The sequence below is a fragment of the Alosa pseudoharengus genome, unplaced genomic scaffold (genome assembly GCF_046254945.1).
Source record: "Alosa pseudoharengus isolate Yale_2024_CS ecotype anadromous, Long Island Sound unplaced genomic scaffold, YU_APseudo_1.1 YU_APseudo_1.1_scf_13, whole genome shotgun sequence".
Lineage (NCBI taxonomy): Eukaryota > Metazoa > Chordata > Actinopteri > Clupeiformes > Clupeidae > Alosa > Alosa pseudoharengus.
Genome location: NW_027468598.1, coordinates 20,715,440 through 20,742,903, shown reverse-complemented (window position 1 = coordinate 20,742,903; position 27,464 = coordinate 20,715,440). Strand labels below are relative to the sequence as shown.

The window sequence follows — 27,464 nt, the reverse complement described above, 5'->3', positions numbered from 1 at the left end:
CAGAGTGAGATTGAGAGTGAGGAAGTGGACAGCATGAGGGCAGTTCCTCAGCTCCCCAGCCCTACTGCTGCTCCCCCTATGAGGGCCTTTGTTGGAGGTCCGACTCCTACTCCGCCCAGCTTGAACCCCACTAGTGGTAAGAGGACCATTTAATTAACATTCTAACGACTAATCTCTGAATTAAATGCAAATCTGTCTTTTAATCATTTTTAACTTTGGTATTTAACATTAAAATAGCAATATTTTGAGCACATTACTATTGCATTGTGAAGTTCCAAACACCATCGGGCCAATAATTTTCAAACTCTGATATTTTGTGAATCTTGTCCCTAATTGTGTCCCATCCAATGTTGTCTGCATGTTCCTCATCTATTTAGTTATGTATATTATATCATTAGAAGAGGAAGCTGCTGTTGTTGTTATCGTTTGTGATCACCAAAAATGCCTGAAGCTCCTTCTGAGAATATGAGAGGACAGATATTTTGTGTCTCGTGCTCTTTGCAAGAGGATTAGTCTATAGTCGTCATACTTTGCAAACCTTTCTTCCTTTAGTCATCTATAGAATCTTGGAGGTATTTGGAGGATGTTGCTCTCCACCAAGGACTTAACAGGGCTCCAGAGTGCGACCAATTTGGTCGCATATGCGACCTAATTTTTCAGAAGTGCAACTAAAAAAAATCGGAGGTTGCACCGGTGCGACCAGCTATTCGAGAGAGGAAAAAGTGTCCGATTTGAAACTCTACATTTGGTTCAATAACAGACACATATTTTACCAATATCGTGGTTTAAACAAATCACAGATAGTGAAGGGCGGGACCTCCCCTCTGATTGGCCTTGGCCCAGTGCCTGTGTGTAAATTTGAAAATGCGTGTGCTGCAGAGAGAGAGGGAGGTCAGACCCGTCAGATAAACAGAGTGGATGTAGTTGCATTACAGTGTGGTCACATAGGCCGAGATAAATGTCCCCTCTCCCCACTGCCTTTCAGCGGCTGGCAGCAGCAAACCGATCAGACGAGCCCGAGATGATGATCAAGTTTATCGTTGCCTACGATAGGCCTAGTGAAACTTCCCTTCGCCAAGTTCAGTCCAAAATAATTATTCACCAGAAAAATAGTTTGAACGTAAACCCGACGTACAGGAATGCCACTTGCGCCAAATTTATAGGAGTCATTGCAGATGAAAAGACTTCTTAAAATTGTGAAAAATGCATACAAGGCCTTCGCGAACGACAGATACAGATCTTGCCGAAAAGGAGTGCGTCATTGACCGCAGTTACATGCAGGGAGTAACCCGGTTTTCAACAGCAATATTCGTTTTGCGCGCGAGTTGTGTAAACTCATTCTGATGGCATCAATCAATTTAATCCGGTATTTGGCGCAAACCGAACATCGCTGCTACATTTAAAGCCCGAATATTCCCTGCATGTATACAGTGGTCATTGTGTACGGTGAATTGAATGGACACATTTAGATCGAGCATGGTAAGTCATTGCAATAGCCTATAATAATAGGCCTACCATTTCGTTACTGCATTAACCATGTTCTTATTGAAAATTTAAAAATACTAAAATTAAAAAGTAAATTGCATTGTGGGGCTGTCAAATGATTATTGCATTCATCATTGCAAAATCACATAAAAATCCCCCAGGCTACTTGGAACATCTCTTTAAATTGTGCTCAAATACATTTCTATGGAAGATGCTAGCATGGCGAGCTGGTTTAGCCAAGGCCTAAAGATCATGAAGGATAGTATGTAAAACATTGAGCCATGAGATGTGCAGTTTGAAGCCCTTAAAAGACGTGCACTGTTATTTTTATTTAATACATCTTGAGATTTCAGCTCAGTGAAGCACTTTAAGCACCAACACTTCATTAAGTTACTTTTCTTGTAGAATTGTAAATCATAAGTCATAGGACAACCTATATAGGACAGTAATTAAGGAAAAAAAGTGAACCTGCTGCGGTGTTAAATGCGATGAAAATTTGGGTGCACCTAACTTTTGTGCTGGTGCACCTAAGAAAAAAAGTTAGGCGCACCAGTGCAACCAGTGCAAAAAGTTAGTCTGGAGCCCTGCTTAATGTTTTCACCCGTGCCCTACTTTTGAAATTTGCTGAAAATATGTAGCATAGGCCATAAACAGATCCGACTTGGGACACTTGAATTCTTAGGGCTCTATCTTGCACTTCAGCGCAATTGACTTTGTATACTCGCGCTTTTGTCTTTCCTATTTTGCAGTCAGCGCATATTGGAATTTTCCCACCACAGGTATATGTGCGCCCACAGGAGGCGTTTCAGCGAAAAGAGGGGTGTTCCGGCACAAACGGTCCCTGATATTTTACAGTTTCAGAAAACAATTCCGCCACAGACCAGGAACCTCCTAGTCTAAAGTCAGTGGCGCAAATTCAGATGCTATTTTAAGGGTGCATGCATGGCCACAAGCCTGCAGGAATGAATGCTACGCACACCGATCTACAGACACCCTGTGCACAGATGGAAACATTCAAAGCCTTGATAATATTTTAAAGATATGGCTAAACTCAACTTCAGTGGTGACTGCGGTTAAAGTCTTGCCAAAGATTCCAAAGGCACACTGCTTGATACAATTTAAAAAGCCTTAAAAAGCACCTTCTCTTTGTTATAGGGACTTGGGAATTAGTCAGTGTTTAGGCTCTGAAGAAGACAGTAGTCGCAACGCGTTAGCCCAGTATATTAAAGGCTTTTTAAATTGTATCAAGCAGTGTGCCTTTGGAATCTTTGGCAAGACTTTAACCGCAGTCACCACTGAAGTTGAGTTTAGCCATATCTTTAAGTGACTTTTTCCTTGAGCCGAAGTGCACCTACTTGGCAGAAAAAGTGAAGTAGCACTCTTTGACGACCAGCACTCCTAAGTGAAGAGTTGGTTATTGAGTACCTTGATAATATTTGTCCGTTTCCCGGTTTTGTTCGTGCATTGGTCAACTAAAAATTTAGTATCCTATGTACATCTACATGCAATATCTTTACAACACAACTCCTAAGTACGACATATTAATTTGGACAACTTAAAGGATAATTCCGGTGTGATTTTGACCTAAAGTGTGTTGAAACATGATACCGAGTGTGAATGTATGTCTCATAGCTCACCTCGGCTTGTCCCCTGCACTCAGAAATCTGGCGCTAGTTAGCCAATGCTACCAACACAGTGTTTCGTTGTGGTGCCTGGAAGCAACTGAATCCATGCATTTCCACTGAATTATTTTTTGAATCTGATCCCTTATCATACCTGTTCGTTCGTACTCGTCGCTCAACTTATCGTGACTAAATTCAAGATGGCGTTGAACGGTACATTTCCTTAAGGTACTGTCTGTATAAATCGTCTTGTAAATAAACTACCAGTGCTTTTTCAAAGTTCTCCATGTCTTGTTTTAAATGTCAAGGCCCTTGGAAGTCTACCAATGAAGTATGGAGCTACTTTGAGCCTCGTAAATGGTGTAAAACAGTGATTTATTTGCATGGCTAGGCCGATGCCCGAGGTACCACAACGAAACACTGTGTTGGTAGCATTGGCTAACTAGCGCCAGATTTCTGAGTGCAGGGGACAAGCCGAGGTGAGCTATGAGACATACGTTCACACTCGGTATCATGTTTCAACACACTTTAGGTCAAAATCACACCGGAATTCTCCTTTAATACAGCCCTATAAAGGCTAGTTACCTTTAGTTTTGTTCCAATTTACCGTTGTGTATGGCTTTAAACATTGTGTGCGCTTTAACACCAGCCTATAAGCATTATTCCAGCTGCGCTAAGGTTTTGACAATTTTGCCTACCTTGTTGTAGCCCATCTGAAATAACTCATAACCTTGTGATTCAGTGAGAGTGATCCCAAAACATAAATTTGAAAGTGACATTTCTGTATTACATTTTGTCAAGAGGAAAAATCAATAGCAAACTGTTCCCAACTAACTATAGCGCTGTGAACCGTTACTGGCTGCGCCTGGCAAATCCGCCATCATACTGTAATAGCAATCCGCTATGGAACAAGCGTGCCTGTTGTTACAGGGAATGTGAGATGACGCTCTGATTGGTTTATTGCACGTTACGCCCAAACCACACCCATGAGTAATGTAGCTACTACAGACCACCCCATTTTAGATTTGCGTCGGGCGCAACAGTTATTATCCCGCCGGTAAAATAGCAACAGTGCCCAAGATCTGCCCACAAATCGATTTGCGCAAAGTCAATTGTGCTGGAGTGGAAGATAGAGCCCTTATACTTACAGTTACTATAATTCTAATTCTAATACTAGTCTAAACAGGTCAAGACTTTTATTTTAAGGTATGACGAATTAATTGACTCTATGCACATCCATTTACTGGAAAAAAGCTTTTCAGTGCTGGTAAACAGACAGGGCTCCAGACTGCGACCAAATGCTCGCATTTTGCGACTATTTTTTGCGACATGGCGAGTGATTTTTAGAACTTGTGACCTGAAAATTTGCAAATATTTTTTGGGTAAGGCTATTTGTACCCCTGGTACAATTAGCAGTGTATGCTATTCGTACCCTGGTGCAATAAGAAGTGAATTCTATTCGTACCCCGGTGCACACAGCAATGTGTCCTATTAGTACCCCGTCTGGTACAAATATCAGTGTATGCTATTCGTACCCCGGTGCACACAGCAAAGTGTTCTATTAGTACCTTGTCTGGTACAAATATCAGTGTATGCTATTTGCACCCCTGTGCATTTAATCTGGCATGTTGATCACACAATATTTTTTTTAAAACAAGCAACATGTTCTTTTTGTTGTTACATAACAGAGTGTGAATAGCTCAGCTGTGTAATAGACACTCTGAATAAGGTATGCTGTTTGCATCAATGTACAGTTAGAAGTGGATGCTATTCGTACCCAGGTGTTTATAGTACTGCATGCTATTTACACCCTGGTGCATGAACTAGCTAATTGTTGCAATCAAAACTTCCGTTTGAGAACCGATTTCTTGTTCAAATTGCGCGCCTTCTCTCCAGAGACGTTGGTACACATGCACACTCACTCCGCCAAAACGCATCACACAGGAATCGAACCCCGGTCTCCCGCGTGTCAGCCCTTGCCTGTGACCACTGCACTATCTGCTTCGACAAGTTGAAATTTGCAGGTAAACTTATAGTTTATAGGCCTGAACGTCATATTCACGAAATTTCTGTTAGCTAACAAACTGACGGTTGTATGTGTTCACTGAACAAAGATTATGAAAATAAAACACAACTTTTCCATCTCAACTTTAATTTGAACAGATATTAGTGCTGAAACCGTTCAGAATTCTTCACTTTCTGCTGACGAAAAAACGAATGTCGGCCATGTTTTTTGGGCACGCGAGCAACATGTTTTTGTTGTTATTTAACAGGGTGTGAATAGCCCAGTTGTGTGGCCAAGGCTATTTGTACCAGGGGTACGAATAGACACTCCGATATTTTTTTCCCCATTTCATTTTTAAAAAACGAGGGAGCCAGTCCCTGTCAGTGTATGCCAATGTTCTGAGGTCATAGAGGTATGCACTTCACTGAGTGCCACTCTGGTATAAATTACTATGTGCATTAATTACTACGTTCTCTATTTTTGCTCTATTACCACAAGATCATACACACAATAGATGTATAGTGTTTATGATCTTGCAGTTACTCACAATACCACAACACGTACAATTTATGTTGCATCTGCTGTTGCATCTGCTGTTGAGTTGTATCAAACAATTGATAAAGATGAAATAAATAAAAAATCTGTTTTCTGTGCATCAACAAAAATCGAGAACTTTTCATTAAACATTAAAAACAATTATTATCTGACTAAGAAAAAAGGTACTTTATGTAAATTCTCACCTCTTCTAGGTGTGGAACCACTGGGAGTATCCATGGAAACTTGCCTGCCTGGGGAGAGAGTCCAGCCAATGATGTCGGATGAGGAAGAAGAAGGAAGAGAAAAACATAAGGGAAGACGTAAACAGAGCAAGAAGAGACGCAAGAGAGCACCGTGCCGCAACCGCCGCTAGAGTTGCATCACACATTTTAATACAAGTCACCAGGTCCTTACTGTATCAGAAAATCTAATTCTTATGTAAGACTGTGTCCTAATAAAAAATAACTGAAATAAATCCTGAACACTTTGGTATCACTGAAACAATGGATTCAAACCATGCTGTATCCAGTTTAGTGAATGGACTAAGGAAGAAATGTTTTTCAGGTATTCAGGTGATACCACCATAATGTACCAGATGAAGCTGTTACAAGCCTGGCTCAGGGCAAGGTAACAGAGAGGGAATGCCACACACAGAGTAGCAATACAATAGATTTATTATATGAAGGGGACAGGCTAGGTTAAGTAAAGTCAGTAGTGGTGTCAGATTTAGAAAATAAAAGTGTAAGCAATCAGTATAATGCAGTGTAGTGAATAAACAAAAGAAAAGCCAAAAAGGTGCAGGAGAGATTGAACAGTGACGTCAGACTCCCCTGGCTGTTCTGAATCGCGTTTAAAATCCCAAACCTGAAAGTGATTTAGCGCGACACGGAAACACCTGCGCCCAGCTCTCCTGTAGGAGAGAATGGCTAAATCCCAATCTCTCCCCTAAACCCTAAGGCCTGAACCCTCACACCCTTAACTGACATCAGTTGTAAGTTATCAAGTTTGCGAGGGTGTAAGGGTTCAAAACGCTAATAACAGGGTGGGACAGCACCTGCAACCTGTCATTAAACTGTTAAAGGTAAACTATGCAGTATTGGCAATTTCCTTACTGTTTTCTCGGTTTTTGCTTTTTTTTCGCTGGCTCTGTCATGACGAATGTCTGAGAAACTCCATCGCTACCTTTTTCTAGCCGGTGCCTGGCGTGTATGTGTATTTGAATGCAGTAAAGCAATTCGTTATACTTCCTGACACTGAGGCCGTCGGCCCGTCGGCCCACAGTTGCAAGGGTGGTTTTTAATAATGTTAGAAATAAAACTATCAACACAGATATTTACATCGATAGTCTGGCGTTACAATTTATTTGCCTCGGGTGTGCTTTAGAGTGGGTAAGACTGTTTTTAGTGGCAGGCTAACACATACCGTTGACTTGCGCTAGCCTAGCACCTGCGAACTCTGCAATTAGAAGGACTGGATGAAACGTGCTGAAAACGGTCTTCACTGATAAATATCACACTTGCTTACTTGGAAATGAGGCCCTATGTCCAAAATCTTGAACCACCCCTTTAAGTAAACAGTGGTCATAGTGTTATCCAATTGTGTGCAGTGATATTTTCAAATGCATGCTTGGTGCCGCCCTTCGAGGCCATTTTCATTACTCATAGCCAGACCCTAAATCTTTCTAGATTTGGGTCTGGATTTCCAGGCTACAACACAGCAATCCCGTCGAAAGCGGTTTATCGAGGGATGACCTCCTCAGACTGGCCTCGTCCATTTTGGGAACTCCAATATGTTTGTCCTCGGAGGAACCAGCCCCTGCTCCCTCTGAAAATGCTTAATCAGCACGCTGCAAAAACTGCTTAACTAATAAAATCTAATCAGCTTATCTAACACTTTTCATTTTTTGCTGTGCACAGCCCGATCTAACAGCAACGCCTGTTGCACCAGCTCCACCCGTGCTACGCAAACAGCCCAGTAGGAAGAGGACAGTAAAACCCTGGTGAGATGTTCAGGGACGCTTCTCTCGGCGGTTGGAGTGGGATGTGCCACGGCCAATCGATAGGGAGCCGATGGGGACCCCAGGAGTCCCAACACAACACGATGGATGATGTTGTCAAAATGGTGTGGCTCACGAGATGTTGACCCAATGTCCCTTCACTCTTATCTTGTCTTTTCAGCAATAGCTAGTGGATTCAGGCAGGGCTGCATCTACTATCACAGTTTATGCTGTTATTTCAGCATGTCATGAAGGTCTACAGAGGGCGCAAGTTGAAACACCCCCTTGCGTTAGAGGGCAGAGCCCCATGCGACGTATAACAATAGCTGCTGAGTAGTAGCTCCAGTTATAAGAGTACAGGCTCCATCCTCTCTAACCCCTCAAGCCTACCTGTCCTACAAAGCTTCAGTTTAGTATAGCCCCCACCGGAGGGGGCGGGGTATGCAAATTCTTCACAAAGGCACTAGCGGAGCTGTTAGAGGGCGGAGCCCATACTAGTATAACTGGAGTGACATACCCAGTGACTATCATTCTTGGTAACAGAGAGAAAATATTCGATTGGGATTTCAATGAGAGAGAAGCTTGGTTATTTATTTGTTTTCATCATTATCAAAAAAGGAAACACAATGAACACAATGGCAGAGATTGACAAAGGATCACTGGGTGGATCATTCAAAACATGGCTAGGTAAAGACACCGATTGTTATATTACATGAGAGGCAACATTTTGTCAAATTCACACATACAATAATGTTTATTAATTATTAGTTTTTGTTTTAAGAGCACTGTGGTCTGTGTACTAGGTCTGTGAAACAGTTAAAGTGTGTTATGAGGAAGTGTGCTTTCAATCCCACATGCCATAATTATCTTCTTGATCTTCCTGCTTCACAACAGATCACACCCAAATAAATATGCATGGCAGTGACAGAGCCGTTTGGAATGCTCAAGCTGGAAATATTGTGTGGTAAGTTGATGTTTTTGCATTAAATGTTTAAACATTTTCTATTTTTAACTTGTGAGTGAATTGGTCATTTTCTTATCCAGCATTGTTTGATTTCATGTTAAGTTATGGTGGGACTTTTAATAATGTGCTCCGGAAGAGTTGGTAGTGGGTTGGTAGTGGTTCTGCTTTTGACACGTGAAAGCTACTACTAAACAACAACATGGCGACTGAAGAAACGGTACTGTCATTGAAATACCTCAATATTTTAATAGCCCTAACATATAATGATTATATAACCTATAATGATTAAATAGCATGTTATTTCCTTATCAACATTCCATTGTCATTTTATCAAATGCATTGTTTGCTTAACTCCGTACGCTTGCTCTTCCGAAGTGGTTAGCACATTTAGCATGGACATACTTGGATGTTCCACGTTGTAAGATATTTCTTCCTCTTGGCTTTTGACTTTAAGCCAAAAAAGATGAGCAACGTTTGTAACAATGTTGAGTAATTATCCACGTGGCGAAAAAGGAAAACAAACCGCTACACATCGTCTCAAAAGTCCCTGCCTTGCCACAACTAAAACAAAATACTTCTGCAAAGAACTGTGTAGAAGTTGATTTTCAGAAAAAAATGTCTAAGAGGAATTGCTGTGTATGCTAACTGTGATTTGTTTCTAACACAGGCCCCCGTGGACAGTCAAAGGCCAGACGTGGTGTATTATGACAACAGCTTCTTTCAACATGAACAAAATCTGAGTGTATGGCTTTTACATTTATCAATAGAAACCATGATTTACATTATCAATACTTATTCTGATGCTCTTTGGGTTCACCCTGCTTCATTAAGGAGCTATTCAACACCCAAACATTATACTGTATGTCTGTCTGCAGGTCCCACAGCAGTGTGTGGATGATCCGTATGGCTTCAACGCCACAGTGGTGATTGGGGACAGATCCTTCCCCCTTAGGAGGTATCACCCATTTTACCTCCCTGTCTTATAAGTTTATCTACTTTATCAGCAATAAACAATATTTTAACTAGGGATGCACGATATATCGGCGGCCGATATATTATTGGCCGATAAGTGAAAAAATTAAAATATTATTATCGGTCAGATAACAGAATTCTGGCCGATAATTTGCGCCGATATTTTTTAAAGTCCTAATTTAGGCCTACGTAAGGTCCGTCTGGCTACACTGAGCTACTTGAGCTTGGTTATACTTTTTCCTCAATATAATGTCAGCAGTGTGAATGTATTTCACCACTCTAACAAAATCTGTGGATATGCGTTCATTTGGGAATTTGTGCATCTCAAAATTGTCTCGTGAATGATCTGCCATTTAACCTTACCAGAGCGGAGCTCAGCCCTATCTAGAGCCGTCTTGTGCTGGTGTGTTTGCACTTTACCGCGCTGATCGGGGAAACAAATAAGCAAACTCATTAGTGGGATGAGTACATAAGTAGGCCTAGTTCTAAGTTGTGTTTTAGTATTATATTTGCATTGCGTTAGGTTGGGTTTTGTATTACTACCTAGAAATATGCTAACCATTCCTGCTTCAGTTCCAGACAGGTCATCATAATAAGTTATTAAAACCTTCGGGGCTAACCCCTTTCATTTCTGCTGCAGCAGGTTGTGCGCAACAGAGTAGACGGACATAAGATACAGTCTGAGGAGTTGCAGCTTTATTCAGTTGAAACTAAACATAAGTTTCCCTCACAAACTCTGATTTGGTCACTATACTGTAGCTTATTCCCAGCTGAGCCGTTTATGAGCGTTTAGTCCTAAATTAAAACGATTCATACTCTCTAGCCACTCACTCGCAATTCACTGACGTCAGGTTCACTTAAAGGAGCCACACATACTGTAGGGCTAGGCTACTGTTATGTTGTTGACTGCTGCACTATTGAGGACTATTATGAGTTCTGTCCATCATTTGGTGGTAGGTAAAATGACTGCAATAAAATTATGCTTATTAAATGCTTTCCCCAAATCACTTTTTACATTTTCTTTTCAAGAGTAATATTATCGGTTATCGTATCGGTATCGGCCACAACAAACCAATAAATATCGGTTATCGTTATCGGCCCTAAAATTCCATATCGGTGCATCTCTAATTTTAACACTAATTGTAGTGAGCATTAGGACACATGGTATTTTTTGTAATTAGCTGGTATTAGTTGTCTTTAAATGCGCTATAAGCGATGTAACGCGGTGTCTAAGCTAAAACATTTTTTGTCACATACAGCTAACATCACCTCACTATCTGCAAGCTGCCTGTGCCCCGAATACACTGTAAAAAAAATGCGGTCTCCGTGGACAGCCTAGGCTCCAAAAACGGCCACAAAAACAACTTGGACAAACCTGGCCCATAAAAACATAACAAACTGTTCCAGCAAATCACCGACGAGATACGTGTTTGGGAGAGTTTCAATTGCACGGGAGGGGGAGGGAGTAGCGACCTAGTTCTATGTTTTGTTTGAACGTCACCAGAAGTGACGTTGGCCTGCATCGCTTATAGCACCTTTAAGCATGAACAAATGTTCCTTTCAGATAAATATGCCAAAACCGATGGGTTAACTGTGTGGCATTCATGCATGAAGAGTAGATATTACCTATAATTTGTTATAACGTTACATACCTATTCGTACTCTCTGCTTCTGACAAACAATGTGAATTGGCTGCTGTAGTAAATCACCACCATCCACTGTAAGAGGCTAACTGTACGTTTCGTTTCTGTCCACTTTTACTGCATCACAGAGACCCTAGGCCCTTGGCAGAACATCGCAATGGAGGTAAGTCTGACAGACAAGTAGAAAGACAGTTGGTCCCAGAAATCATATTCATAAATAAGATTTCTGATAACTTATTATGCTTGATATATTCTGCAGTGACTGTGAGTCAGAGTGAGAGTGAGAGTGAGGAAGTGGACAGCATGAGGGCAGTTCCTCAGCTCCCCAGCCCTACTGCTGCTCCCCCTATGAGGGCCTTTGTTGGAGGTCCGACTCCTACTCCGCCCAGCTTGAACCCCACTGGTGGTAAGAGGACCATTTATTAAATATTCTAACCACAATCCCTGAATTATATGCAAATCTGTCTTTCAATCATTTTTAACTTTGGTATTTAACATTTAACTTAAAATAGCAATATTTTGAGCACATTACTATTGCATTGGGAAGTTCCAAAAACACCCTCAGGCCTATCATTTTCAAAGCTCTGATATTTTGTGAATCTTATCCCTAATTGTGTCCCATGCTGTCCAATGTTGTCTGCGTGTTCCTCATCCATTTAGTTATGTATATTATATCATTAGAAGAGGAAACTGTTGTTGTAGTTGTCGTTTGTGCTCACCAAAAATGCCTGAAGCTCCTTCTGAGAATGTGAGAGAACAGATATTTTGTGTCTCGTGCAGTTTGCAAGAGGATTAGTCTATAGTTGTCATACTTTGCAAACCTTTCTTCCTTTAGTCATCTATAGAATCTTGGAGGTATTTGGAGTATATCTCCACCAAGGAGTTAATGTTTTCACCCGTGCCCTACTTTCATGAAATTTGCTGAAAATATGTAGCTTAGGCCAAGGATGTACCCACAAACAGATCCGACTTGAATTCTTATACTTACAGTTACTATAATTCTAATACTAGTCTAAATGGGTCAAGACTTTTATTTTGAGATATGATGGATTAATTGACTCTCTTCACATCCATTTACTGGAAAAAAGCCTTTCAGTGCTGGCAAACAGACCACATACAGGGCTCCAGACTGCAACCAAATGCTTGCATTTTGCAACCATTTTTTGAGATATGGTGAGTGATTTTTACAACTTGTTGTGACCTGAAAATTTTCAAACGTTTTTTTGAAAAACAAGGAGGGAACCAGTCCCTGTCAGTGTATGCCAATGTTCTGGTGCTTGGTAGAGTTAAGCCTATTTTATGCTTCTGCGTTCAACGGCGTACAACCCGCAGACCCCTCTGTGTCACCGCAAATCAGTCTCCGACCCCTCTGCCGTAGCTCGACGTGCTCCTCCAAAAAATTGTAACTTTGTGTCGAGGCAACGCAGACCGCAAGGACTGTGATTGGTCAACTCGTCTTGTGTGTTGATTGTCCGTGTTTCAAGCAGCCTACTGTGGGGAGTTAGCAACATGCTAGTTCACTGACATAAGCTTTGCAAATAAACATATTTTGGTTACAATGACGGCCGGGGTTATTTCAATTTCAATTTTAATTGTACTTATAGAGCGCCAAAACATTACACATGTCTCATGGTGCTTTACAGTGTTAGACAATCAGAGAAAAGAAAAGAAAAGAAAAGAAGTTTGTTATCCGTTTGTAAAGTGTCTATAAGACAGTAACGTTTTGAAATTAGCACTTTGCCAGCAAGCAGTACTTTGTGGGAAGTTGTGCTAAAGTTTGTTTGCTACCATAACTTAAACTGGCTGACAGACACCTCCATCTGTACATCTTAATCTATTGTGTGTATGATCTTGTGGTAATAGAGCAAAAATAGAGAACATAGTAAACAATGCACATAGTAACCAGAGGCGGACAGAGTACACAGCTTCATTACTTGAGTAAAAGTACAGATACCCCTTGCTAAATTTTACTCAAGTACAAGTAAAAGTACAACAGTCAGATGTCTACTTAAGTAAAAGTACTGAAGTACTTGTTTTTAAAAGTAATTGAGTATCAAGAGTACAAGAGTACATTTTCTAAATATTGCATTACTACTGCCACAGTGCTTACATTTATGTACAGAAACGTCCTACATGGAGTTAGGAAAAATGTTGATGTGGAAAATGTAAAAGGAATTGAAAGTAAAATCGAGTCATTTTCATCTTTTTACCATGTTGCCAGAGATGGACAGTATTTATAATACATGTAGCCTATTTAAAATACGTATTTCAAATACAAAATACTATTTTGTAATTGAAACACTTGAAGCGAAAACTATCATTAACTTGTTCAGCAATTTGATTGAAATAGTCTGGCGAGGTGGGGCCACGGGTTGGCACATTCCCGGCATCCAGTAACATGCTGCGTCTTCATCAATTGTTTCGTCCATGGTTTCGTCTCTTATCTAAATCTGACCATGGAGTTGACTTTGGCGGAAAGCTGAAGGTGATTGCTGATAGGCTGTCCCAATCAGTGGTGCATGCACAATCCAATCACGTGGAGGGTTTCCAAGATTCTTCTTTTTTCCTTTTTTTTAGTAGTAACGGGTACTCACGGTTATGGATAGAAATGTAGTGGAGTAAATAGTAGTGGAGTAAATAGTGGAGTACAATATTTGCCTCTCAAATATACTTGAGTAAAGTCATGAGTACTCAACATGCTTCTGCGTCAACTCCACGGCGTAGCTATGCCGCCAGTCCTACGGCGTCATGACACTTTTATGGTTCTGTGTCGGGTTGCTTGGCATCGCGGTGTATTTCACTGCCATAGCGCTCGGTGTCGCCTGTGTCTGCGTCGTTCACCACCGAAACAATAGACTGTATGACCGAAACGGCAAACCCCATAGACTGTCGTGCCAAAATATTAATCTTATTTGTTTGGGCTTTTCTTGCTTAGATTTTGCACTAAGTATCGAGAAATAGACTCAGTAAAATCCATTGACCTAGTTACTGTAACCAGCAAATAAGTCTGAGGTTATTTGCGAGGTGTCTGTAATAAAAGAGGGTAATGCCTTTGGTGAGTTTCTCCCCAGTCTCCTCCAACAACAACCACTCGTCCCTTGCTTCCAATTTGACCAGAAATTAGTCACAAAGGCTTAAGACAGGGGTGTCCAAACTTTTTGACTCAAGGGCCAAATTGGGTTTTGAAAATTGGCCGGCGGGCCACACAACAAAAAAATAATGTATATATATATATATATATATATATATATATATATATATATATATATATATATATATACATCAGAGGAGGCTCCTTCATTGAGGAAAGGGAGGAACATCCTCCCTAACATTTCAGAGAAAAATAAAATATATATAAATTGAATTACTAATCTGATAAATTACTGTTAATATTACTATTTTTAGCACTTTGAATGAACAAAATCGTTCCCCTAGGTCAAAATGCCAACAGCACCCCCTATCGCAATTGAAAATTACTGTATGGAGGAGCTTCCTCCTCAAGCCCCTCATTGAAGTCCATTATAAACGCCTCGGACCCTAGCGGCTCGTGAATCACGTCGTTTCCAATGGCCAAGGGAGGAAGCTCCTCCGTACAGTAATTTTCAATTGCGATAGGGGGTGCTGTTTTTAGCGGCAACGGTGGAAGAACGTTATCTGCAGTCATACAGCTAAGAATCTGTTGAACGGAAAGCTTGTTTTTTGCTTGTGAAATAAACAGTACAATGGAATCAGAGGACAATGTCCATCTTTTATACATTCAAATAGAGTGCGAAGGTTAGGATCAAAGCAGGAAGACCAGTTCCAAAAAAAGATGGTAAGGCTAGTGTTACGGCTACTGAATGCTACATAGTATGACAAATACTCATGGCTAACTGTAACGTTAGCACAGAAAACAATCAGCTATAGCCTACTGCTGGCCTGTCACAAACGTGGACAGTTCATTTGGTGATAAAAATTTTTTGGATAGTTTTGCGTTGTTATAATCATCCAAGTTATGCCTTAACTAAACAATTGTTAAATAATGTTCTTGTTGTTAATATGTTCTTGTTACTAACTGTATCTTTGGATGGTAACATTGTTAATGAATGTTTCAGACCATGATGCATTCCTGTAATGACGTCTTCAATAACATTTGCCTTTCGAGTATAAATTCCCACTTAGCTTACAACCTGTCTTTAAATTATAGCGATTTGTCTTTAAAAACAATAGCATGTTACAAATAACCACATTTAAGGTCTATTTTTAATGGTAAATAGTTACATGGTTTTATAAAACAAGTGTCTATTTTTAGTATTAAAGACTTTTCTGCAAATGTATTACATTGAGCAAAACCTCCAGACATTCCATAATTTTGCACATCTGGAAAACAGTATTTCATAACTAGACACCTTCCCTGACTTCCCAGACCTACATTTACATTTAGTTACATTTACATTTATTAATTAAACACTATTATCCAAAGTGACTTATTTAAATTATATTACAAATTTCATTGTCCCTGGAGGAATTTGGGGTTAAGTGCCTTGCTCAAATGCACAATCGTGGTGGAAGCCAAGAATTGAACCCACAACTTTTCTGACTGCTGCATGCTAGCCTAGCTCCTTAGGTCAGACCCCCCTGAGAATGTCAGAACAGCATTTATTGCACAACATTGCCAGTTAAAATGCTACATAATACATACTGCTGCTATAAATGTGTCTGGGTAGGCGGCCTACATACTCTATTATTCACATATGCCACTAACATCAATCAAGTGGACATTCCTTCCTCCGTTATTTTTTTAACTGATATATATATATATATATATAATGTTTTGTATAATTTAAATGACAAAGTAATTCTGCTGTAGAAAATTAATTTCTTAAGAAATACTGTTCATTTGTAAATGGTGCACTGTCACTTTAAGACTCTTTTGCTAGCTCCACTAGCCTATGGCTAGTGCTGTGCCTATGACTCACAGTTTATAAATGGTCAGTAGTGGAAACATTAATTATTAATTATCAACAATAACAAGCCAGCTGGAACCTGTCGCAGTATCTCCCTCTTGTGCACGCTCAAATGCGTTCCCAATTAAATGGAGTAGCATAACGTAGTTAGATCTGCTGCAATGGAGATACTATGTATCTCGATGTAACAAGGTGTTTTGACATTGACATGGTAAACGCTCTCTAAGAAGAGCGTAAAGCAGTTTGCAGTAGCCTAAAGTTAATCACAACGTTGTCTATGCTGGAATAGCGAGCGGCCTATGATAACCTAATTAATTAAATGCACGGCAGGCCTGATTAAAGTGCGTGGCGGGCCGGATCTATGATAAACTAATAAATGCTCGGCGGGCCGGATTAAAGTGCGTGGCGGGCCGCAGTTGGCCCGCGGGCCGTAGTTTGGACACCCCTGATTTATAGTGTTTATGATCTTTCTGTCACTCACAATACCACAACACGTACATATTATGTTGCATCTGCTGTTGCATCTGCTGTTGAGTTGTATCAAACAATTGATGAAGATGAAATAAAAAAAAAAATCTGTTTTCTGTGCATCAACAAAAATTGAGAACTTTTCATTAAACATTAGAAACAATTATTATCTGACTAAGAAAAAAGGTACTTTATGTAAATTGTCACCTCTTCTAGGTGTGGAACCACTGGGAGTATCCATGGAAACTTGCCTGCCTGGGGAGAGAGTCCAGCCAATGGGGTCGGATGAGAAAGAAGAAGGAAGAGGAAAACATAAGAGAAGACGTAAACAGAGCAAGAAGAGACGCAAGAGAGCACCACGCTGCAACCGCCGCTAGAGTTGCATCACACATTTTAATACAAGTCACCAGGTCCTTACTGTATCAGAAAATCTAATTCTGGGACTATGTTTTAATAAAAAATAACAAAAATGATCTGAAATAATTCCTGAACACTTTGGTATCACTGAAACAATGGATTCAAACCATGCTGTATCCAGTTTAGTGAATGGACAAAGGAAGACATGTTTAGAGGTTTTCAGGTGATACCACCATAATGTACCAGATGAAGCAAAGAGTTTTCAAAATCACCCCTAGAACCCCAACAGCCAGTTTCACTTTACAAAATGTCTGTCTAGGAGCGCTTCCTGGACTCAAATTTGTTTGTTTGAGGTGCTCTTTGGATGGGAGAATGTAGATGAGAAAAACAGGGAATTCCAAGGCACTCTCAATTCTCAAAGGTTAAAAAGCCTTTATATTATTGGCTTGGTTACATTTAAACCTTTTTAAAAAAAACTCCGACGTGTTTCGGCAAACAAGCCTTCATCAGGGAGTCAAACAGTCAGCCAGTTTCACTTTGTTGACCTCAACCAACTTGGATGACCACTATGCTTTTTTCCCACCCTGGGGGCGAACTAGCCAGACCCCACTGTTGGCTTGACAAAAACCTCAATGATCATGGTCTCATTAGATACAGCTAAAATATTTGGATGTTTTCCAGAGTGACTAAGAAAGTTAATTTGATTAAATGTGATTACTATGGTCCATATACAGAGATAATTTGGAATTACAGATCAAATTTAAATACCTAATCCAGTTCATGTGTTTGTTACCTAATTTATTATGCTTTTACATCGTACACTGTACATCTTAAGCCTTTGTGACTAATTTCTGGTCAAATTGGAAGCAAGGGATGAGTGGTCGTTGTTGGAGGAGGCTGGGGAGAAACTCACTAAAGCCATTACCCTCTTTTATTACACAAAACTTTGTTGTTGGATGGCTATGTATGAACATCCAAATCAAGGAAAGCAAAAAGGAAAACTGCATGACCCAATGATATATTTTTTGCCTCACATGTGGTGCATCAGTAACTGACAGCATACTGTAAATGTTGTAATGAGGAAGTGTGCTTCACGTCCAGTCATTCCAGTCATTTTGGCACAAGTCTCACATTGCAAGAATATCTGAGATATCAAAGACGTTGTTTAGCTTTGCAAGAATGTCCACGGAGCGCTGCTCTCATGCATGCGGCACATCTGAAAATGAAGGGAAAATGCCCAAAAAGTAAGATACTCCATCTAGGTCAGAAGGCTTGAAAGCCATACTGTCCAGATATTTGTGGACAAATGGTCAAAGAAAGTGAAACATCATTGCTCATGAGCACTTGCCTCATCTCTGTTGCACAGCAGTAAACTGGCGTTGTCCACCAAAACAGGAAATATAATTCAATGCTATATTGTGGCAGGACTTCTCCTTTTCCTCCGGAAGGGTTTCAAGAAGAAGTAGTTCCGTGAGTCATTGCCTACACGTGCTACACGTTCCTGAATTTCCCCTTGGGGATCAATAAAGTATCTATCTATCTATCTATCTATCTATCTATCTACTGGTAAGGCTTTTTACTGTTCCTACTAGCATGGTTCACTTGCTTGCTTCATAGGTATTTCATCAAATACATTGCATAACTCTGTATTATTAATATTGCTACATGGCTATTCAACTTAGTATGCTAAACATACTTGGGTGTTCCACGCATTCAGATTTATTTCTGCCTATTGACTAAAAAACGGAAGGGAAGTGAAGGTGCATACTTTACCATGATTGGAATGTCATTTTAGCTGACAAGTTACAAAGAACTGTGAAAAAGTTGATTTTAAAATCATACCAGATTAGGAAAAGATGCTTTAGCATAGATGACTACGTGCTTATTATATAATGATTAATATATTTTCTGTGTGCCAATTGTGATGTATCTAACACTGCTTTGCAGGCTTTTGTGTTGAGTCATAGGCTTAGCATGCAAGGGTGGTATTATGACAACAGCTTCCCTATGGAGGATAAAAGTGTGCTGTCATTTCCTCTAGACATAAAGTACAGTCTATGGCAGAGGTGGGCAAACTACGGCCCGCGGGCTGGATCCGGCCCACCACGCACTTTAATCCGGCCCGCCAAGATTTTATTTAGGTTAGCCTATTATAGGCTGATCACTATTTGTTTTCCTGTGATAGACGACGCTGTGGTCAGCTTTACTGCTAACTGCTTTTCACTCTTCTTAGAGAACATTTACAATGTCAATGTCAAAACAGCATGTTAGATAAGGACGATGTTACTCCATTTAATTGGGAACGTGTCTGAGTATGCACGAGGGGGAGAGAAAGAGCGGCAGGTTCAAGCTGGCTTGTCATTGTTGATAATTGATATCTTTTTTTTTAAATGGCTTTTAAAAGGGGGGTGGGGGGGGGTGGCTGGATTGAGTGAGTGCCCCTTCAAACTAACAGTTGGCTCAGGAAAAAATAACAGCTGGCACAGAATAATATTCTTGAATCATTTTCAAGATTTTTCCCCAATTCATTTTTAAATTCACATCAGTTGTCCATGTGTTTGTTTTCATTGAGTTGTCCCAAACCAAAAGGGGCCATGATATCATAAATGTGTGAAACTAGATTTTAGTATATTAGGCCACAGGCAAAACTCTACAATACCTTGATAGGGGGTTGATAAAATAATATGCAGTCATACATGTACTCAATATGTTATACACTGTTTTACTGCCTGGTATCTGTCCTTTTACTGCCTGGAATCTAATACATACATGAGCTCTGAAGCTACCCATTGTGTTTCTACCGTTTTAAGGGCCAAACAGCGAAGCCTGTGAATAAACCTGTTATCTACAGATGGATGAATCATATGACTTCAAAACCAGCCCCATCTTGTGAGTTGATCCCCTTTAGAATGGAGCAGTAAAGATGTGGTAGCAAATATTAGCAGAACAATTATTTGTTAGTAATAGTTTATGGGCAAATCTGTTAGTGGGAGAGTTTTTATATTTGGTGTGTGAGTTCATTCTGATCTGACTAATCTTAGTTACACTGCAAAAAATTAAATATAACCAAGTGTTATTGATCTTATATTATGAACACATGGCTAGATTGTATAAGATAAGCAGTTTTTTGCAGTGTAGAGCATTGTGAAAAGGTTAATTTCAGATAAATAATCACTTTGGCACTGCAACAAATAAAATCTAACCAAGTGTTATTAATCTTATATTAAGATCAAAAAATCTATTCAGTATTGTTTTTAGTGAACAGACTTATAAAGGATAGAAAATAGTAGAAAAAACTGTGTTGTGCAAAGGAAGTTTTTTACTCAAATCTTTCACATCATGAATTTCATCCTGAAAACAAGCAAATTTGTTCCCCAGTGTGTTAAGCAAATTTGTTTCTAAAAACAAGCAAATTTGGCTGCCAGTGCGTTGAGAAAATTTCTCATGATAATACTCCTTAAAATAAGGTAAGTCTATTCTTACTAAAAATAATATAAGATTAATAACACTTGGGATCAATAAAGTATCTATCTATCTATCTATGTCTAATAAGCGATGTATGGCCACAGATCAAATGGTGATCCAAAAGGGGCATTGGATAAAGTGGAAGACATGGAAGTTGAACCACCCCAGGTGACAACCCAGACAGATGAAATTAAGGTTGACACAAAGAATTTTGTATTCATGTTGCATGAAATTCTTCAAATAAATGAAAAAATATGTGACACACTGACATTTTACCTGCAGGTCAGCCAGATGTGTATCGATAACCATGTTGGCTTGGATGCAGTAATGGTTCATGGTGACAAAGACTACACCCTTAGGGGCTGTCAACCATTTTACAACCCTGCCGCGTAAGTCTATCAACTTTTTCAATGTGTACAGTGGTCTGTGCCTAGAATGAATTAAAGATCCTAATACATATCTTAGTTAGAGCATTGGGAAAATGTTATTTTCAGATAAATAATCACAGTTGGCAGTGTTGATTTATGTGGTCATAAGTGTAACTTGTGGTTTTACAATTAAAGAGTAGCGATTAAAGAGAAAGTCCTTCTGGATCTGCATGTCTAATAAGCGATGTATGGCCACAGATCAAATGGTGATCCAAAAGGGGCATTGGATAAAGTGGAAGACATGGAAGTTGAACCATCCCAGGTGACAACCCAGACGGATGAAATTAATGTTGACACAAAGAATTTTGTATTCATGTTGCATCAAGTTCTTCAAATAAATGAAGGAATATGTGACACACTGACATTTTACCTGCAAGTCAGCCAGATGTGTATGGATAACCAAGTTGGCTTGGGAGCAGTAATGGTTTATGGTGACAAGGACTACCGCCTTAGGAGCTGTCAACCATTTTACAACCCTTTCGCGTAAGTCTATCAACTTTTTCGATGTGTAAAGTGTTCTGTGTCTAGAATGAATTAAAGATCCTAATACATATCTTTGTTAGAGCATTGGGAAAATGTTATTTTCAGATAAATAATCACAGTTGCCAGTGTTGATTTATGTGGTCATAAGTGTAACTTGTGGTTTTACAATTAAAGAGTAGCCATTAAAGAGAAAGTCCTTCTGGATCTGCATGTCTAATAAGCGATGTATGGCCATAGGTCAAATGGAGATCCAAAAGGGGCATTGGATAAAGTGGAAGACATGGAAGTTGAACCACCCCAGGTGACAACCCAGACGGCTGAAGTTAAGGTAGACACAAAGAATTTTGTATTCATGTTGCAAGTTCTTCAAATAAATAAAAGAATATGTGACACACTGACATTTTACCTGCAGGTCAGCCAGATGTGTATGGATAACCACGTTGAACCAGAAATTGAACCACCCCAGGTGACAACTAGTGAGTTCACTGTTAACATTGCAAGAAAAATACTCAAACTTCATATCTGTTTCCAAGATAGCAGCTAACAGGAATTTGCAAACACAATTTTTGCCCAATTGTGAACAGAACTTCGATTCAGTCATACATTTTGAAATACAGGCTGTCAATGTTGATTTCACTGATCTACTGTATCAATTATGATAAAATGTCTAGATCAGGGGTGGGCAACTAATTTCCCCAAGGGGCCACATGACAAACTGGGACTGTTGAGGAGGGCCGGACTCAAAATACCAAACTCAAGTCTGAACTCAATTCTGTTCAATTCTATTCTGTTCTTGTATAACATTAAGTAAATCATATGGTTTTGTTTACTAGTCGTAAGAACAGATGAAAATGTGAGGGAGACAAAGGAAAAACAGCAATAAGCCTATTTAATCTATGTCCAGTATTTAATCCTCATTCCTCAAAATTATTTTTTGACATTGACATTTTTTTCAGTTTTCAAAGACTGATATAAAAAAGTACTACAATATCTATATAATTAGGCTAGGTCATGAAAATGTGAAGGAGTCAGTACAACCGATAGGCCGTGCCACCATTTCATCAGCACTCAGCAATATTTCATCATTAAATCATTACCATCATTAAATTAACTCTATGCAGAATTAGACTACGAAAATGTGGAGCAGACAAGAGTAGGCTGTCATTAGTTAATCAACATGCACAAAGAAAACTATTTTAAAAATGTAGGCTATGTTTTTGCTTTAACTTTATGCACATAACTGTGATTGGTGAACTCGCTCTGTGTGTTGAGCCGGCTGCTTCAAGCAACCTGTAGCATCATACTAGTTCGCTAACATAAGCTTTGCAAATAAACTCAGACATATTTTGGTTACAATTACGGGGTTATCCGATTGTAAACTGTCTATCTGCCAGTAACGTTTTGAAATGAACACTTCGTATCGCCAACGAGCAGCAGTAGGAGTTCTAACAACCTTTGCGGTGGTGAGCGACGCAGACATAAGAGACACAAAACTTTGAAAGGTTTACGCCGACGTAAAGGCAACTGCATTGTGTCGACGCAGAAGCATTTTTCTATTCACCAGCACATCAGTGAGGGTGTTTACGTCGCCGCATCCACGCACAAATGTATGGGCGTACAAATAGCAGTCGCTTTCAAAATAAAAACAACGATATTGATTTGCATGCATTATCTCTATGCTAGGCTCTTGACTATTGTTCTTTCACGGACCTTACGCGGGCCGGTCAGGAAAGGCCCACGGGCCGGATGTGGCCCGCGGGCCGTATGTTGCCCATGTATGGTCTAGATCCTGAGGCAGTAAAACATTTTGAAAAAAGTGCTACCATTTCATGTAATATTTATAAAAGTTTTTTCCACAAATTCTCAAACACTACTTTCTAAAATGGATAGTTCCCATCCTTGATTATGATTGGCTGAATCACGTTCAATGCAGTGGTAAATCCCAGCACAACCCTTCGCGTTTCATTCTATATTACTGCGGCACCATGTCTCGATTTTGCCTGCCAACCATTCTGATAGAACAAATATATTTATTTGTAATATTAAGGTTAGTTTAGTTTGAGGTTATTATATGTATTTTGTATTTATCTTTCTTGTGGCATGTTAATCCCACAGGTCCACCAAAAAACACTGCTTGTTTTGACCGAACTATTTTAAAGTATTAACATTGTGAAAATTTAATTTCAGTCGGGACTGCAAAGGACCGTGGGAGGTTCACTGTTGGTGGATTCACATTGGACTATTCATCCATTCGTGAACTCATAGGGAATGACAGGCTCCCAGATGAGGTGACAGAAGGACTTAACCACGTTTTATTTAGAATTACACACATAAGAAACATAAGAAAGATTGTGAATAATATTTCCAAGATAAGAATGGTGGTTCAACTCACTTGCTGGACTTGCCCTACTCTCCCATACAATGCATTTTCAAGTTATTAACAAATGATCAACGTTTCTACACAGGTCATAGATTCCTATCTGCATCTACTACTGGAAAAACAGGTATGTAAAAGTTATAATGTCCAGCTTTTTCAAACATCTTTAAATTATTGTGTCATACATTGGCACATCTTACTTAATACATTTGCACTTGTATGGCCATTTCAGAGACTGATATTCCACATGGATGCTGCAGTTGCAAATGCTCTCTTCACTGGCAAACATGAATCACTGCAGAAGGTATTTGATTAACCGAAGGGTAGTTAGTACAAATATATTATACATTTACTCTTACTAACATTACATTACATTGTCCACCAAGATGACTTTTCCTATGGAGGATATGTTGATGTGCCCTGTCAATTTACAGGCCCACTGGATTCTTGTGGTTAGTGTTCTACATTTGCCTAGCTTCCCTAATCAACTTAAAGTTACTCACGAAAAAGCTTTGTGCCATCAAATAAAATGGCGATTAAGTGGTGGCCTTAAACATACTTATACTATTCCAAACATATTTTTTAGATTGTCAACATGTCCAAGAAGATCATAGAGGTCATAGATCCTCTGAAGAATGAAAGACGCTATGAGAAGGAAGTTATGCAACACTGGAGGTAACATTTCTCATTCTTAATTAGGTATTGTCAGGAAAATGTTCAGAATATATGTTTTCAATATACTTTGTTTTAAACTTTTAGAGAATTCTTGAAGATGATGGGTCGCAGTGACAGTAGTCAGGAGTGGTGCTTCCACACATTTGAACACAACCTCCAAAAGGACTCCAGTAGTTGTGGAGTGTTGATATTGATGGTATATCTTAATATGCTTATATCACGTCCCTGAATGGTTTATAGAGTTTGGCCGCACATAAGCAGATGAAACAATGAAGTTAATGATTTTAAATAAAATATTCAACATTTTAACAAAGTTAAAACAGGGTTTGTTGTTATGTTCTTTGTACTGTAGTTTGCAAGAGAATACCTACGGACAGGGGCAATCAGAGGAGTGGAAACCAACGAAAACGCTATCAGTCATTCAAGAATGCAGATAGCTTACAATCTGATGCATGGTAAGCGATACAGTAATAGTATTGCCATTATACCAAAATGCACTATTTATAAATCATTACTTGGATTATTACCTGATCTGTCCTTACAATGACCCCAATGACTAGCCTTGTGAGACCATCCTTATCTCGCGAGCTCCATTTTTCCACTCGCAGATCAGTCTGGCTTCTTGCAATGGAGAAAATTTGGAGCCGTTCGCCAAACGAATAACCAATCAGCGTTGGTTTTGAAACAGGTTTGGGTTAAGGGTAGCCCATGGGGTAGCCTAGCTTGTGATTGTATTTTTGTCAAAGCTCTCTTAGTATGTCATACTCTTCGTTGATCTGATTGGTAGATTTGGCCCGTTTATCCAGTCAACTAAGCAGTATTTTCGCCCCATCCCAAAAATGCTCCAACGGAAAGTTCCCCGATGGATATGCCGAGCAAATGCGAAGCAATCCATCTGGCGTAGTCAGGTTACCCAATGACATCATGAATTATGAAATATAACTTTTGTATAAACTTTCATTAGATTCTTACTTCAAGATTGCTGGTACTTCCAGTGGGAAAATATGTTGATATCTTGCAAATACATTTTTCCAGGTGCAAAATAATCAGAAGAAAGAGAGTGCTGTTTCACCATAAGGGAAGACGTTAACAGAGCAAGAGGAGACAAAAGAGGACAAAATGGCATCAGATGCTGATTGCATCTGTGACGAGTACATGGCGTCCTCATCAGCTTGGCCTGCTCATCTGCACTTTTAATTGATTAATTGTTAGGACACCTGGTGTCCAGGGTGTCTTCAAAAGGCACCGTGATGCATTGTGGGTTAGAGAGCGGGCGTAGGGTTTTTGGTGGCAGCAGCAGACCTGAGTCTGGGTTTTTTAAGGTTTTGGTATTTCTTTTCTTTATTTTATTTAGCACCACTACATTTACTCAGTACATCCATACATTGCCTACACCACTGACTCTACTGACATATTCAGGGTTTCTAATTATTTTGGGTTGGTTATGTTAAACGCTCTTAATAAATATTGTTAAATCTTCTCTGCGGTGAGGCGTGTACCCTTGTTTTTGTCTCGTCCTCAAGCCAGGACGTTACAGCATCACACATTTGAATTTTACAAATCACAATGTCCCCAAAGTGTCAAAGAAAATAAAAGGTCTTGTCTAACAATGTCTGACAAATGTACTGTATTGTCATTGAGGACGGTTATTGCACCCTTCTCCCCGAGACAAGAAATACTGTCTGTGAATTAGGGAAACACACAGCACACAGTGAACACACAGTGAGGTGAAGCACACACTAATCCCGACGCAGTGAGCTGCCTGCTACAGCGGCGCTCGGGGAGCAGTGAGGGGTTAGGTGCCTTGCTCAAGGGGACTTCAGCCGTGGATGTGGGCATGGAGTAGGGCTGGGCGATATGACTGAAAACTGTATCACGATATAAGTATTCCATATCGGTCGATATCAATAATTATTGATTTTTTAAAAATCTATTTCAGATAAGGACCAGAAGGGAAAAAAAGTTAAATTTAAACACTTTTATTTTAAACTTAACCTTCCTCTGATTTTAATCACCTCAGTTATCAATCAAAGCAAACAGGGAAAAGAAATAGCAACACAATCACGAAAAACTCAAATAAATAAATGTGCACATAAGTCTGAATGAAAAGCAGCACTGGTTGAAGCCTGGAAATATTGTAAACAAAGTAGCTTAATTTGCTAGTTTATCATAGTCTACTGGTTAGACTGTTCAGTTTCCCCACGTGTGTTTAAGTTTCAAATTAATACTTTTTCTCCTTGGGACAGGCCCGTTTGAGTCTTGGAAAATACTTTTCCATTTGCATCGGGATTGAAATGATTAGAACTTAGCAGTCAATTTGAATGCAACAGTTTTGAACAAATTCGTGCAGCGTGCTAATGATGCTAACCGGATTTAATAGCAATTTAGCCAGTCGTCTTGCACGATTGTGAATGTTTGGATTACATGTGCATGAGGAGGGATGGGCCTGTTGAGAGGGAGAGAGAGAGAGAGAGAGCACGGGGCAAGGACTCATTGAGAGTCTGAGTTGAGATAGGCCTACTTCTATCGCCTACTCTGGTAGAGTTGCACATACAATGCAAGATATTTAGCCTATTTATTTATAGACAACGTAAGGCGGGAGGTGTGTGTTTTAATTATAGAATGTTCTATCGAACGTATTTTTTATTGATATCGATTACATGTCTATTGCGATACATATCGCCTTCGTTTTATCGCCCAGCCCTAGCATGGAGAGCAGTGCTCTCTAGAGCTAAATTTGTCTCAATAATATTTGTATATGCGCAGAGGGGGATCCACAAATATTATGGAAATTAAACACCACTTTTCCACCAAAAAGCTTGTTGTAAAAGGCATAACTTGTTAGATTTAACAACTAGGTTCGTTAGCTCTGTGTGTTATGAGTCCCATAGAACAACACTGCCATCTACTGGATTAGAAAGTCTGTCAGCAGGCGAATTAGAGTTAGGCTATTTGTGGATCTGGTGGCTCCTCTGCCGCAAAGATTGTCTCAAAAACACGTGTGCTGATCCACAAATGTGAAAACGAAAACTGCGTGTGCT

General features: G+C 39.7%; 1 protein-coding gene across 18 annotated transcripts; it reads left to right on the top strand.

The window, feature by feature from the left end:
- Positions 1-8,090: 8,090 nt before the first annotated feature.
- On the top strand, positions 8,091-25,903 carry LOC143121837 (uncharacterized). Of its 18 annotated transcripts, none has more exons than XM_076282469.1 (22): positions 8,092-8,332; positions 8,540-8,609; positions 9,277-9,351; positions 9,485-9,564; positions 11,353-11,387; positions 11,484-11,630; positions 16,855-18,561; positions 19,806-19,884; positions 20,549-20,655; positions 20,743-20,849; positions 21,087-21,371; positions 21,609-21,699; positions 21,784-21,847; positions 23,559-23,659; positions 23,837-23,875; positions 23,981-24,052; positions 24,135-24,200; positions 24,335-24,423; positions 24,508-24,619; positions 24,776-24,878; positions 25,032-25,111; positions 25,459-25,903. In XM_076282469.1, exons 8-22 carry the CDS (start codon positions 19,851-19,853, stop codon positions 25,498-25,500), a joined length of 1,392 nt encoding a protein of 463 aa, XP_076138584.1. In that variant the 5' UTR covers positions 8,092-8,332; positions 8,540-8,609; positions 9,277-9,351; positions 9,485-9,564; positions 11,353-11,387; positions 11,484-11,630; positions 16,855-18,561; positions 19,806-19,850; the 3' UTR covers positions 25,501-25,903. The 18 variants fall into 18 exon arrangements, 14 of the variants coding, with proteins under 14 accessions (XP_076138586.1, XP_076138584.1, XP_076138585.1 ...); XM_076282470.1 differs by adding an exon at positions 20,374-20,462 and having other exon boundaries at positions 20,565-20,628; positions 25,032-25,903; XM_076282465.1 differs by adding an exon at positions 20,374-20,462 and having other exon boundaries at positions 8,093-8,332; positions 20,565-20,655; positions 25,032-25,903.
- The last annotated feature ends 1,561 nt before the right edge of the window (positions 25,904-27,464 follow it).